Raw genomic sequence first — 13,839 nt, 5'->3', positions numbered from 1 at the left:
GATGCAGTCGACCATCATAGCAGAGCGCTAGATGGCTTCCAGAAAGCCGTTGGGTGCATCACTGAAGAGAACGGTGAAGCACTGTTTGTGGGATCATTATGCAACGTCTTGTACGTTTTTGCCCTTTCGAATCCTCTCCAGGAGAGTCTAGACACCGTCTCTTACCCGACAACGTCTTCACGGATCGACAGGATACTCGGGGCTGAGTGGATTCCCATGATCCGTGGTTTGGAAGCGGTACTTCAGCCCATCCATAGCCATTTGCTGTTTGGGAGGATAAGTGCCATCATCAGCCTCGGCAATTGGGATGAGCTAGATACTGAAAAGAACAGCTCTGACCCAGTTGATGAGTACTTTTGCAGAAGCCGGGAGACATGGAAGGACTCCAACTGTTCCGACATCTATGAAACAACTCTTCAAACTCTTAGGAAATGTCACCTATACTCACAACAGTTCTCTTCCATGGATCCAAAGGTCATTGACCAGTGGGGATGGAACAGAGCGTGGTCAGGACCACTCATGTTCATTCACTTCGCGCCCGAGGCTTACTTTACGCTTCTTCAACAGAGGCAACCACCTGCCTTGGTTCTATTTGCTTTCTTCGGTGCTCTTTTGCACAAGCTGGATGACTATTGGTTCTTGGAGGGATGGGGAAGGTCAATTGTCGGGGTGGTGGAGGATGTCCTTGGCGCGTATTGGAAACCTTGGATTTCGTGGCCCTTGCAAGTGGTTAAAATGGAATGAATTTGGATGGGTATATAATAATCATTAGATCTTACTTAACTAAGTCAAGTATTATATAGATGATATTCTTCTCTAATTCTTGTACTGGGGGGTAGTTTAACAATCCATGACCTCCAGCCAGCTGACGAGTTCAGCGCCGTGTAAGCTCTTTACTTGTGCTCCCATTATATTCCCCGTTACTTAGCTATTCCTTCAATTTTCTTGACCCGTTTTCCTTCAAAAAACCCTATCACGCCAGCAATTATGGAAGCTGCGAAAGCCAAACAGAGAAATAGCCCAACCGACCAGCTCGGCCGAGTATGCCGGTTATATCCCCACATGAAGCCAGACAAGACCACCTGGAACACAGTGTTCATCAAGTTCAAGCCAATCATAACCTTTAGTTTCCATAATACAGTCGGCATTGCTCGTCGCCCGGAAAGAGGGGTCTCTGGGATGGACCGCGAGGGATAAGGTACTACATCCTCCAACGTCGTGTTCTGGGACAGCCAGGATTCAACTTCTCCGGGGCCAATGTCGGTTGGTACGACTTGAGAGCCAGGGAGTCGAAACCACGCCCGATATGTCGCGGCCAGGCTTCTTAACGCGAGCAGATCTCTTCCTGACAGGTGCTGTAGCAGTCGCCAAGCCTCCATCGATCGTCGTGGAGCAAGTCCAAACGCTGGCACACAGAATAATGCGTTGAGAATCTGTGAGTCTGTCTCGATCCATTTTCGGCGGGGAGAGTTGATGTCGTCGCAAGTTGGGTGGCACATGGCCGGGGCAGCATTGCAGAGTAATAGGAAGATCATTCCTCCCCACGCAACCACGTTGAGACAGTAAATGATGAGCAGAGCTTTGAAGATGGTCATGTCCTTGACCCAATCGACTGCCATGGCTACCTTGGATGTTGTAGATTGTGAAGCGTTGGGAGACAAGTGCTGGCCGTCCTCCAAGTGACCAGGCGCAAACCCTTCGGCGGAGTCTTTCCTCTGACTGAGCGACTCCATCTCCTGGGCGGTGTGACTGTTGACCAAGAGATATTCTGGCTGTCGATGGGAGGTGGCGGTGATGTCGTCAACCGCCTCCTTCGGACCGGCGTCTAAGGCCACATAAACGGCCACCTTTTTGTCTGGCATTGTCGTGTTTTTGGGACTGGTCGTTTAGATCATGGGTCTTAGTTGTTTCTCTGGCTGTTTCTTATAGCTTATAACCTCGACGTCCTAAATCGACCTGCAAATGACTTCTCCTCTCGGCCAATTGGTGAAATGACTTCGGACAATGTCCCTTTTTCGGTGCCACGTCAAGAGCTCTGAGCCACCCCCATCTTCGTATGCGTATTTCGCTCGGTAAATGCTTGGCATAAATGCTGCCCATTTGTCTCTGGGCTGTTACATGTCATGACCGAGTGCATCTTGAAATTGCAAAGCCTATCCCCCAAAACATAGCTATGCACAAGTATAAATGATCAAATCGCTCTCACCTGCCATTTATGGTGATACAATGTGAATCATATCCGTCCCACACTCTTTATAGACTCATACTCGCGATATAAGAGATCTAGCAGTGGCCCTTGGATCATGCTATTGTCATGTGAAGATGCTCAATTTACTCTAAACGCCTTCCTAACTCTTTATGTGCAATCAGATATGTACAATGCTCAACGCTTTCACCCGTGCAATCATTTCATCTATGTATAATCCACAACGTCTCAAGAACAACAAAGGCTCCAAACAAATCCACCACCCACCAACCTTAAAAACATGCTTGTCTATCTTCCGCTAGGGGCCACTGCCTCCAAGCCAACATCACCATCACTTTCATCAGAGCTTCGTCGGCTGCTCTTGTCCTTGGGGCTAAGCTGCTCGACATACCAGACCAAGAAAATCGCCATAACAATAGCCATAAGGATCGTGTCGAAGATGTAGAGAAAGATTTCGTGGGTAATCAGATATCCCTTATTTCCCTGTAAATACTCAACCACGCGGAAAACACTTCGAATCATAATAATAAGGCTGGTGGTGTAGAGAACCCAGAGATATCGCTTCCAAGGGACATCACCTCTCTCCGCTACACGCGTCGGTGTGTGTGTAATTCGACGATGGAAAAGAATGGCCGTGACGATGAAGAAGCCAAAGATGCAAATCTGACAGAAGAGACCGGCGATGATGATCTTTTCACCAATCTTATAGAGGTCCAGGGTCCCGGCAGATTGGATGCCTCCACCTCCTGCTTGGAGGGAGAAGGCAACGACATCACCAGTGACAAATATCCGTGTAACCCAGTTGACCGGGATCAATGACAGGTGTTCAGCTCGAAGGGTGCGAATCAAGCGACCCAGAATCATGTAAATTGACGCGGCGTAGAGGGCGGGAGCAACGAGAATCAGGATGGCTTGAATGACGAACCCGCCAATCGAGAGGGTATCATAATGACTCCATATTCGACCGCAGTAACCGATGGTTTGAACTTCAAAATAATGTCAGCATTCCCCATCAGTTTGTCTAAATTAGTTCACTCACAAACTCCACCAATTGTGAACGCAGTGAAGTAGAATGCTCGGGCTCTGAGCAGCCTCCAGGTGTGAAGAACCGTGAGAATAGCGAAGACAGCAACACTTGCGATAGCTGCAGGTAGTGAAGGAGTGTATCGATAGAGTTTAAAGTCAAAGGCAGCACCCGGATCTGTTCCGTCGTTGCTCGCCATGTCGTGGACCAGTGTGGATGTGTCGAGGGGACGGGAATAAGACGGTGGAGATGAAGTGTGGCGAAGGGCTCCCACCAAGACCGAGTTCAAGAAGTAAAAGGGGCCGTCGATGGGAAAGGACTACTCAGCGGAAATTCGTCGAGTGCAAAGACTAAATACTGGTGTTGGACAAGTTGACAAGCCCAGGAACAGGCCAAACAGTGGCAGGCCAAGGCTTTTTTTTTCTTGGCTCCTGCGGGCAAAGCGAGATGATTGATGCCGAATCTCGGAGCAAGAACGAAGTACGAGGCTGAACGAGGGCCCACCACTGTCGGAGCGTCCGAGTTGTGTCGGGGCTTATCACCAACTAAACGAAGAACGAGGTATGCACGACTCACCGACCAGTTTCATTGAAGCGCGCGGTAACGAGCAGCGAGATCTCTTACAATTCCATAATTAAAAATTGAGGCTGATTCAGGTGGTTCCATCCGCAAGGCGTTTTTGTAGGGGCATCGCATTGTATATAGCTACCGTGGTCCTTTCCTTGGCCTAACACTTCTCACCACCATTCCATCCTCCCATTCAACACCCCGGTCGTCTTTTTGTCATCTTATTTCTTTGGCTTCATTAGCTTATAGACCTTCTTTTCTTGCTTTCTTGTCTTTTGATTGGCTGTTCTTTTCGTTCGTTCCCCTGAACCTTCACCAGACAATTGGTCTCCTTCACACGGTCGCCATTCGTTCCTCATCTCTAAACCACCATCACCTAGACGATATCAATCATCATGTCTCTTTTTCTTAGAGCTGATCCAGCTGCTGATGCTGGGGCCACATTCTCGCTCTATCACTACGATCCGACAATTGCTGGCGGTGTCGTCTTTGCGCTGCTCTATCTCGCCACTTCAGGGCTTCACTTCTGGCAATTGTTCCGTGCAAGATGCTGGTTCATGATTCCACTAGCCACGGGAGGCATTCGTAAGAGATACCGGTGTTTCTCTCGTAAGATTTGGAGGAAACTAACTAATATTCTCTTGTAGTTGAAGTTATCGGATACGCAGCTCGAGCCAAATCAGGCGACGAGAGTCCCAACTGGACTCTTGGTCCATACATCATCCAGGCGATTCTCTTGCTCGTGGCACCTGCTCTTTTCGCTGCGAGCATTTACATGGAGCTTGGCAGGATTGTCATCATGGCCGAGGGCGAGGGACATGTTTTGATCCAAAAGAAGTGGATGACCAAGATCTTTGTCACGGGAGACGTGCTTTCTTTCTTTCTTCAGGCTGGTGGTGAGTGTTTCCCAATATCTACAGTACTTCTGTGACATTGGAAAACGTGCTAATAGAGATCAGGTGGAGGATATCAAGCCGCCGGCTCACTAGAAGCCTTGCAGGACGGCGCCAAGGTCATTATTGTCGGCCTCTTTGTCCAGCTCATCTGCTTTGGCGTTTTCATCGTCATCGCTGTGGCCTTTGACCGATCGATGCGACAGTCCCCGACAGGCCGCTCTCATGTGGTCCCCTGGAAGAAGCACATGAAGGTGTTGTATGTCGGTAGTATGCTGATCATGGTGCGATCAGTCTTCAGGGCTGTCGAATATCTGCAGGGCTTCGATGGATACCTGTTGAAGCATGAGGCATATCTGTACATCTTTGACGCTGCCCTCATGTTTCTTGTCATGGTCTTGTTCAACTGGATTCACCCAGCCGAGATCACGGCTATTCTTGGTAACATGGGCAATTCATATGGTTACAAGATGGACTCGGTGGGGGGTCACCATCGCTTGACCGAAGAGGCGTAATACTCGCCCGCTTTTGAGTTGGAAACATGGTTTTATGGAGTATTCAGTGCCACTGTCTGGAGTCCGGGAATAGAGATAGAGTAGAAGGATGGGTTTATGACGAATCGTGGGTATCAAGGCGCTCCCTTCCATAATAGAATATTGTATCAACAATTCGCATCCGAGACCATGTTTTTTGACCAATTCCTCGATGCAAACCTCTTCTTAGTATACCATACGAAAGAATGATGGACTTTTCAGACTACGGAGTTTCGAGTCAGATTCCAATGCCGTCATTTGTTCACATCTATACGCTCGAAAACTACAACTTGCCCGAAACACCAGACTCAGAGGCCAATACTCAAGTCAAGCTCCGGGCACAAAACAGAAGATAGGACTTTGTAGCACATTCAAATGCGCTACCTGGATAGAAGAATCGTAAGTCATGTGTACAAGATATCAACGGGTGAAACAAGTCAACGCCTGTCCCCACTGAGTGAGATCCATGGTTTCCCTACTCAACTCTATCGTTGTGTTTCAAGGAAGCTTATGCACGATGCCGCAAGTTAAGGATTATCCTAGTGAATTTCAGAATAGACTACCTTTAGGGTATGATAAGCTTTTCTGCTGGTGTCTCGTCTCCTCATTGACACGCATTCCAAGACCACAGGACCCATGATATGCAGGGGACTGCAAGGGGCCGGGATGCCGCATGATGACGAGGATTGATTGAGCTAATCAAGCCACAAAGCAAACTTAGCTCGGCCCTACCCACTCTTTGCATTACCTAACTGCCCACTCTAGACAACGATTGGTGCGTTGATGGTCTCGTTCTTCGTTCCCCTCGTATCTCGTTCTTCTTGTCTCGCTCGTTTCTCTTATTTCGTTCCCTCTTAGAGACTCGGTTCCCGCTCAGCTTTTCGTTCTTTCCCATAGTTCTCACCCTCTTTGTGCGAATACTGTCCTCATTGGAGATGGAAATGACGCAGCAGCAGACGACAGGCAAGCGAAGGCCACACAGGAAGTCGAGAACGGGATGCTTTGAGTGTCGGAGGCGACGAATCAAGGTGCGTGTCGCTTTGCCACATCCTACTTCGATTAGCTACACAGTCTAATTCATGCTGCAGTGTGGTGAAGAGAGACCTGCTTGCGCGGCCTGTCTTCGACACGATCATCCATGCGTCTACCCGTCTGCACAACAAGCCACCCCCTGTCCCACACCGGCCACCGACCACCCTACTGCCCGATCTTTGGATAGTGAGGCATCATTGACATCTTCTCTTTCGGTACCCCGCCTCGCCCAGAAGGATCAGACACCCTTTCCATCGTCGCCGACCTTTGTCCTTGATGATCTGGCCTTGTTACACCATTACACCCTGTCAACAAGCCTGGATATTGTCAAGTCTTCTGGCGGAGACGAGTATTGGCAAAAGATATTCCCCCAGATTGCATTTAGGCATGCCTTTGTTATGCACGGCATTCTTGGTTTGGCAGCCTTGCATCTCGCATATAGGCAATGTGCCGAGCGAGAACGGCTTCTCTTGATTGCCGCCCACCATCACAACATGGCCCTGCAAGGGTTTCAGGAGAACATAAGTCACATGACCGACGATAACAGCGATGCTCTATTCGTATGCGCTTCGGTGAATATTCTCCACGTCTTTGGCATGTTTGGGCCGCTCTACGACGGCCCTGCCGCCGGCCGCAAATCCCGGATCCTAGGAGCCGAGTGGATCCCCATGATCCGGGGCGTCGGGGCCGTACTGAAGCCGGTATATGAACGAGTGCGGTATGGACCCTTGAGTCCAATGCTTGGTCTCGGTAACTGGAGTGAGTTGGATCCAAACGACCTCCCAGTAGCTGAAGACAGCCACTTTCGCAGTATTCAGGAGGTATGGGCTCAGAGCCACGACGCAGAAGTCTACGACAACGCATTGTACCATCTCCGGAAATGCAATGCCTATATGAAGCAGTTCAAGTCATTGAGTCCACAAGTTTTGGCGGAATGGGGATATAACCAGGCCTGGTCTGGACCCTTTATCTGGCTGCACTCTAGTCCAGACGAGTATTTTGAGCTGCTGCAACAACGTCAGCCCCCTGCCTTGCTAATCTTTGCGTACCTTGGCGCTTTGTTCCATAGCTTAAACGATTACTGGTTCATGGATGGTTGGGGGCGGAACATGGTAGATGTGGCTGATGAGCTTCTGGGAGAATACTGGAGTCAGTGGATGACGTGGCCAAGATCTTTTGTAGGCATTGATGCATGACCCAAGCACTGTTTCGCACGAGTAATGAAGGGTAATTTCCAGCCCCAGCTGTTGTGCCTCGGCACATCTATGACTCAGCCGTACCAGCCAAGCCCCTTTGGTGGCGTCAGTTCATGAACGAGGTACGAGACTAGGTACGAGTTGGTCAATTCAAAGCTATTGTTGACTCCGCCACGTACGTACTCGGCTTCTACCGGACCAGGTTCAGGGTCCTTGCTTTATGCTTGCTCTCCCTCTTTAATATCCCCGCCATCGCATCAACTTCACATCCAGTTAGCCACTGGGCAACGAATATCGACAACAATGGCCGACAAGAAACGAGACACTATCCGATATGAGCTCGCTGGCGATGAAACACCACATCTGAGCCCTGCGCCACCTTATTCTATCCCGAGGAAAGCAGTCGGCACAAGTGATCTGGCAAACGCCGCAGAAATGCCCTCCGAACCTGTATCACCGGCCTCGTCTTCTATATTTGGCGGTTTCGGCGCCAACGACGTCAAAATCCGAGGTGTGCTCTCTCCCTCCCTTTCTCTCTATCCCTTAACTCACTAGCTTCAAAGACGATGCCCGAGTCGACGTCGATTTCGATTCAAAGCTAGTTCGCAGCCTCACCCGCCTCTACCACGCGTCCTCTGAAAAGCATGATGAACCAAAGACGCCGTCTCCAGAGTACTCTGAAGCGCCACCAAAGATTCAAACATGGGCCACAAAGTTGAACATTGTCATTCAAGTTGTGGGGAGTCGAGGAGACGTACAGCCCTTTATCGCTCTCGGCAATGAGCTTCAACGGCACGGCCACCGCGTCCGTCTGGCAACTCATGACACTTTCGAAAACTTTGTGCGAGGCTCTGGCCTTGAGTTTTATCCCATCGGTGGCGACCCAGCCGAGTTGATGGCATATATGGTCAAGAACCCAGGTCTAATCCCCAGCATGAAGAGTCTCAAGGCTGGTGAAATTCAGAAGAAGCGCGACATGGTCGAAGAGATGCTTGAGAAGCTTTGGTACTCATGCTTGAGACCTAATACTCTGACTGGCCAGCCTTTTGTAGCTAATGCCATCATTGCCAATCCCCCGAGCTTTGCACACATTCACTGCGCACAGGCTCTCGGTATACCGGTTCATTTAATGTTCACCATGCCTTGGAGCAGCACGAGAGCTTTCCCGCATCCCCTCGCCAATCTAAAGAACGCCGGCAGCGACCCCCAACTTGGAAACTACATCTCCTACAGCGTGGTGGAATGGCTGACGTGGCAAGGGTAAGCCGACCTCTTCCTCACTTGGAGAACCATCTACTAACATGTTGGACCACAAGGCTGGGTTATCTCATCAATAAGTGGCGAAAATCAATAGATCTAGAAGAAGTGGACATGTTTGATGCTCCCATGCTCGCCCAAACACTGAAAATACCCTTTACATACTGCTGGTCACCAGCTCTTGTGCCAAAGCCAGCTGACTGGGCTTCACATATCGGTCAGATAACTTCAAGCAACACTCTCATGCCTCTGACTACCACTGACAACTACATGCAGACGTTTGTGGATTCTTCTTTCGCGACGCTCCTCAATACTCCCCACCAGAAGATCTCGTTCGGTTTCTCGAGGCCGGTCCGCCGCCAGTCTACATCGGTTTCGGGAGCATCGTGCTAGACAACCCAGAAAAGATGATCAGCATTATACTCGAAGCTGTCCGCGTTGCCAATGCCCGCGCCATCATCTCCAAGGGCTGGTCTAACCTCGCAGGCTCAGAGAGTGAGGATATTTACTGGATAGGAGATTGCCCCCACGAGTGGCTCTTCCAGCACGTTGCTGCGGTAGTTCACCATGGAGGTGCGGGAACAACAGCTTGCGGACTGAGGAACGGAAAGCCCACTACCATCGTTCCATTTTTCGGAGAGTGAGTTACTACTTCAGTAGTTCTATCAGTCGTGGGAAGAGAGACTAACCCTCACTCACAGTCAGCCTTTTTGGGGCCAGATGGTGGCCAACGCAGGCGCAGGCCCCAACCCGATACCACATGCAGAACTCACGACGGAAAATCTTTCTGGAGCCATTACGTATTGTCTCTCGCCTGAGGCTTCAGCTGCAGCCGCGTCCATCGCTGCCAAGATGGCGTCCGAGGTGGGCGTCCGTACAGCTGTGCAGTCATTTCACAGGCACTTGCCTCTGGAGAGTATCCCGTGCGACCTAATTCCAAGAGAACCAGCTGTATGGCTGTATACTGCTTCGAAGCATTCCATAAAGCTTTCTAATGTCGCGGCAGATATTCTCCTGTCGAACAAGTCGATCGATTCCAAGCACTTGAAACTGTAAGTATCTGGTTCTTGATCGCTTAGTGATTCACTACGCTAACTTGGTCGTCACAGGTATCAAACTAACCCCATCTTGATCCAAACTACACGATGGGATCCCATCTCTGGGGGTGCCTCAGCGGTCATAGGGACAGCAACTGGTATGGCCGGTTCAATCGCGGGCATCGTCGCCAAGCCAGTTGAAGAGTACAGAGACGAGCACAAGCGACGCTCTTTGAGGTCTAGGTCTGGGGTTTCAGCCATCGAAGATGAGAAAGCTGGCCCTTCAGAAAGATCGTCTGCCGACTCAGGTCGACCAAGTACTGAGCACTCAGGCTCGCTAGCTGGCCGAATGGCAGGAGCTTCAGCCAAGAGCTTCGGGAAAGTCGGGTCCACTGCTTTGAAAGGCATGGCGGTGGATATTCCCATGGCTCTCACTGAAGGCATGAGAACCCTGCCACACCTTTACGGCAGCGATGTCCGTGACCACGGCCCCGTGACAGATGCCAAGAGTGGAATGGTCGTAGGGGGGAAGACACTCGCCTGGGGCTTCATCGACGGCATCAGTGACGTCGTGATGGAGCCATACAGAGGTGTCAAGAAAGAGGGCGCGTTGGGAGCTGTCAAGGGTATTGGAAAAGGTGCCATGAATCTAGTGACCAAGAGCGGCGCTGGCATGTTTGGTGTGTTAGCCTATCCTAGTGCCGGCATCACCAAGAGCTTGCGGACGGCGATGCACAGCTCGACACGTAAAGCTATTACCCAGGCACTCCATGAAGAAGGGAAGTGGATGACAAACAACACGAGAAGAGACGGGGTAGACGTGATTGTGTTGGTGAATAAGTTTAAGAGTATGTCAAGTACTTAGCCTTAGCATTATAGAGTTATACCTTTTAGGACACATTAACAGCGAGATCAATATTCAACGAGATATTATCATGAGAGCCAACAACCATTTTTCTAACGCTTTATCTACATTATCTGTTCTTGTGAAATGGCACTACTCATACGGGGGCTTGAATTTTATGAGGTTTTGATGTATCTATATTCAACCAGACTATGACGTTTATATCCAAAGAAAAGTGTTTCCAGAATGTGATAGAAGTCCATATATCCTTCCACCGGCTATGAGCACTGCAAGAAAAGACTTGCTTAAGCAAAGCCGCAGTCCCCCTACCCAAAGTAAAACCATGGCTCCTGTCATAATAAATCTCCGGTCGTTAAGACCAGCGGCACGTCATCTTCATGTTGCACCGTCACCGTCTGTTGTGTGTGTCCTTGGCAATCAACCAAATTTGGTATAGTCATGAGTGACGAGTATATGTATTAACGTGCTGGTATAGTGGAGATGTGATGTGTCAGGCCATCAAGGCCCATCGAGCTAGGTCAACTAAAATAGGTACTAAACAGTGCGATTATGTTCCGGCATATTGGTTCTGTTTGTCTCCCAACTCCCCAACTCCATAGCAAAACTCAAAAAGTCAGACAGTCCGTTGTTACTGTTCTAGTCGACGCCACCTTCGTCTGTGGGTGGCATTCTGTCATTCTCTGGCGTTGGAGGCAGTCTCTGGCCGAGTGTAGGCGCAAGTCTATGCGTTCCGAGGGTTGGTGCCAGTCTCTGCTGTCTCAGCATTGGTGGGAGGGTGTGAGTAGGGGGGGCTGCGTCTGGCTGGTTGGCGGTAGCGGTAGCGTTGTCTTTCTCTTTGCGTGAACGCCCACGCTCCTCCTTCTTATCCTGCTTTTCGGCTTGTGGTTTAGGAGTCTTTCGTGCACCTCGCAGCGCTTCCATCAGCTTGTTTGGTTTCTTCTTCTCTTCCTTGGCCTGCTGAGCCTTCTGTGCCGCTCGTGCAGCCTCTTTCTCTCGTTGCTTCTTCTCCTCTTTCTGCTTCTTAGCCTCCTCTTCTAGTTGGATTTTATCTGCGCTCTGGCGTTTTTCCTTGTCTGCACGCTTCGAATCACCGTTCTTTACGGGAACAGGACTCTTCACAGGAGCAGGACTCTTTACCGGCGCGGGAATCTTCACCGGAGCGGGACTCTTCACCGGAACGGGAGTCTTTGCGAGAGCAGGACTCTTTGGGGGGACAGGACTCTTGACAGGAATAGGAGGACTCTTTGTGGGAATAGGAGGGCTCTTTCTGGGAAAGGGGCTCTTGACTGGAGCAGGGCTCTTTGGGGGAGGAACAGAGTCTTTTGCTGGAGCAGGAGTACCCCTTCGCTCCTTGTGGAGACTCCGACGTGACGCTCTCCGAGCTTCTCGCTCCTCTGCATGCCTTCTTTCGTCCTCAGAGAGGTATACACGAGAAGACCTCCGTGATGCTCTCCGAGCTTCTCGCTCCTCTGCTAGCCTTCTTTCATCCTCAGAGTACACACGGGAATGCCTTCGCGAAGCTCGTGAGGGCTCTCTGCTGCTCCTGTGATGTCGCCTTTCACTCTCCCCTCGCTGCCGCCTCTCACTCTCCCGCCTCTCCCGCCTCTCACCCTCCCGTCTCTCACCCTCCCCTCGATGCCGTCTCTCGCTTTCCCCTCGGGTGCGGCGTCTTTCTCTGTCTGAGTGATCCGAGTCGCGGTGCCTGGTTTTTCGGTCCTTTTGCACACTCCGACGTTCTCTCCGAGCCCTGCGCTCTTCCTCTGCTTGTCGCTCTTCTTCCTCAAGCCGTCGGGCAAGTCGTCGTGCTGCCCGTCGAGCCTCTCGATCCTCATCCTCCCCTTCACGTCGTCGGTGTCGCTTGTGTCGGCTTTGGCGATCTTCCCTATCTGAACGCCTGGGATCATCATGGTGTTCGCGTCGGCGCCGCTCGGCCCTTCGCGCATCTCGCTCCTCCCTTGTCTCCTCCCTGTGCTCATGACGGCTAGGCCTCCATTTACGAGGCTTTCCCTCGTCTGGTTTTTGCTCTGGTTTTTGCCCAATGTGCTCTTTTGTGAAGCGTCGCCACCAGGTGGGCCGGCGTTCGTCGCTGCCAGGACGTACTTCTGTGCGCCCAGGATCAAGGGGGTCTGCGCCCGCGGTCGCAGGTCGGGCCTGTGCGGCCGGAACGGTAGGTGAAAGGCAGTCAACAGTGTTTTCAGAAGTATCGCTATCAGAAGAATCGTCTGAGAAAATCTCCCAATCCGACACGTCACGGACAACCGGATCGGCCGTCGCGACACCTTCACCGCCTCGCTGAGCCATTTCCCTGGCCCTGACGTGCGTCGATAGTCTAGAGACTTTGGATGGAGTCTCTCCCCGGTAACCAAAGAGAGAGACGCTGAGTGCCGTGTTTGAGCGGTCAAGGGGCTCAGTTCGTGTTTACGCCCTTGAAGATTCGCTTCTGGAGGTTGAGGGCCCGGAAATGAGAACAAGTGACCGCGTCCGGGTGATCACGGGCGGTGGGGCAGAAGCTCGATTTGATAGGCCAGGAACATCGGATTAACTTGTCCGCTTGGACCCGATTGGTCAATCATTGACCCGTAATAGGGGTCTCTCATTCGTCAATTGAAACAATTCATTTCAATCACTTGTAGAAAAGCAAGTCATTTAAACATCGATTTGACTTATTGCGACTGTGCAACGCGTTCTGTTTATTTAACGCGCGCTAATGCGGGTTGATGGGGGGACTACGCGATGTGGAATGTTGCATCGCTGAACCGAGGTTAAGCCGGTGAAAGACGGGAAAGTGGTGATGCGTGGTCACGTGTCTCGTGTCTCTACATCCCATTACACTCTCAGGTAGTTGGCACAGGGAAGGTTTATCAAGATGCCGTGTCTTAATGCATTTGATACATCCAAGAGCAAGTGATTGAGCGGTTTTTTTTTTCTGTTGGTTTTTTGTCTTCGTTAATTTTAAAGCTCCCTTCAATGCAGCCACTCATGCCGGGATGCCCGGAAAGAAAGCAGGCTGTGCTTTCACACGTAGACTCCAGGACTTAACAACATCCTTAAATATTCTTTCAAACTTGCCAAGGCAGTCTTTTGTCTCTCCATTTCTCATGCCAATAAGTCTTTGCTACTATTTGCCCAAACCGCGCCCGTTATGATCCGTTCCTTTGCACTGCTACCGGAGCCTAGGGTAGCACTCTGTGTTTTTGAACCAAATCAGCCCCACTCTTACCGCGGCGGG

General features: G+C 50.8%; 5 protein-coding genes across 5 annotated transcripts; 3 read left to right on the top strand and 2 right to left on the bottom strand.

Moving 5' to 3' along the window:
* Positions 1-2,494: 2,494 nt before the first annotated feature.
* On the bottom strand, positions 2,495-3,429 carry LRP88_14537 (RTA1 domain-containing protein; the record flags this gene model as incomplete). Its single annotated transcript, XM_083250877.1, has 2 exons — positions 2,495-3,192; positions 3,246-3,429. The coding sequence occupies 2 exons, from the start codon at positions 3,427-3,429 to the stop codon at positions 2,495-2,497; spliced, it is 882 nt and encodes a 293-aa protein (XP_083093277.1).
* A 763-nt stretch (positions 3,430-4,192) lies between these two features.
* LRP88_14536 (RTA1 domain-containing protein) lies at positions 4,193-5,205 on the top strand (the record flags this gene model as incomplete). The annotated part of the gene is made up of 3 exons (XM_083250876.1): positions 4,193-4,382; positions 4,445-4,693; positions 4,757-5,205. The coding sequence occupies 3 exons, from the start codon at positions 4,193-4,195 to the stop codon at positions 5,203-5,205; spliced, it is 888 nt and encodes a 295-aa protein (XP_083093276.1).
* A 1,544-nt stretch (positions 5,206-6,749) lies between these two features.
* LRP88_14535 (uncharacterized protein) lies at positions 6,750-7,451 on the top strand (the record flags this gene model as incomplete). Its single annotated transcript, XM_083250875.1, has 1 exon — positions 6,750-7,451. One exon carries the CDS (start codon positions 6,750-6,752, stop codon positions 7,449-7,451), a length of 702 nt encoding a protein of 233 aa, XP_083093275.1.
* Positions 7,452-7,754: 303 nt separating this feature from the next.
* Positions 7,755-10,610, top strand: LRP88_14534 (glycosyltransferase; the record flags this gene model as incomplete). The annotated part of the gene is made up of 6 exons (XM_083250874.1): positions 7,755-7,962; positions 8,015-8,711; positions 8,768-8,925; positions 8,985-9,348; positions 9,410-9,760; positions 9,818-10,610. The coding sequence occupies 6 exons, from the start codon at positions 7,755-7,757 to the stop codon at positions 10,608-10,610; spliced, it is 2,571 nt and encodes an 856-aa protein (XP_083093274.1).
* A 636-nt stretch (positions 10,611-11,246) lies between these two features.
* On the bottom strand, positions 11,247-12,911 carry LRP88_14533 (uncharacterized protein; the record flags this gene model as incomplete). Its single annotated transcript, XM_083250873.1, has 1 exon — positions 11,247-12,911. One exon carries the CDS (start codon positions 12,909-12,911, stop codon positions 11,247-11,249), a length of 1,665 nt encoding a protein of 554 aa, XP_083093273.1.
* Positions 12,912-13,839: the final 928 nt, after the last annotated feature.

This window comes from Fusarium phalaenopsidis (genome assembly GCF_050370095.1).
Source record: "Fusarium phalaenopsidis strain FUZ10S chromosome Unknown contig_32372, whole genome shotgun sequence".
NCBI lineage: Eukaryota > Fungi > Ascomycota > Sordariomycetes > Hypocreales > Nectriaceae > Fusarium > Fusarium phalaenopsidis.
Note: the sequence above shows the minus strand (reverse complement) of the source record. Positions and strands in the feature narration are given on the sequence as shown.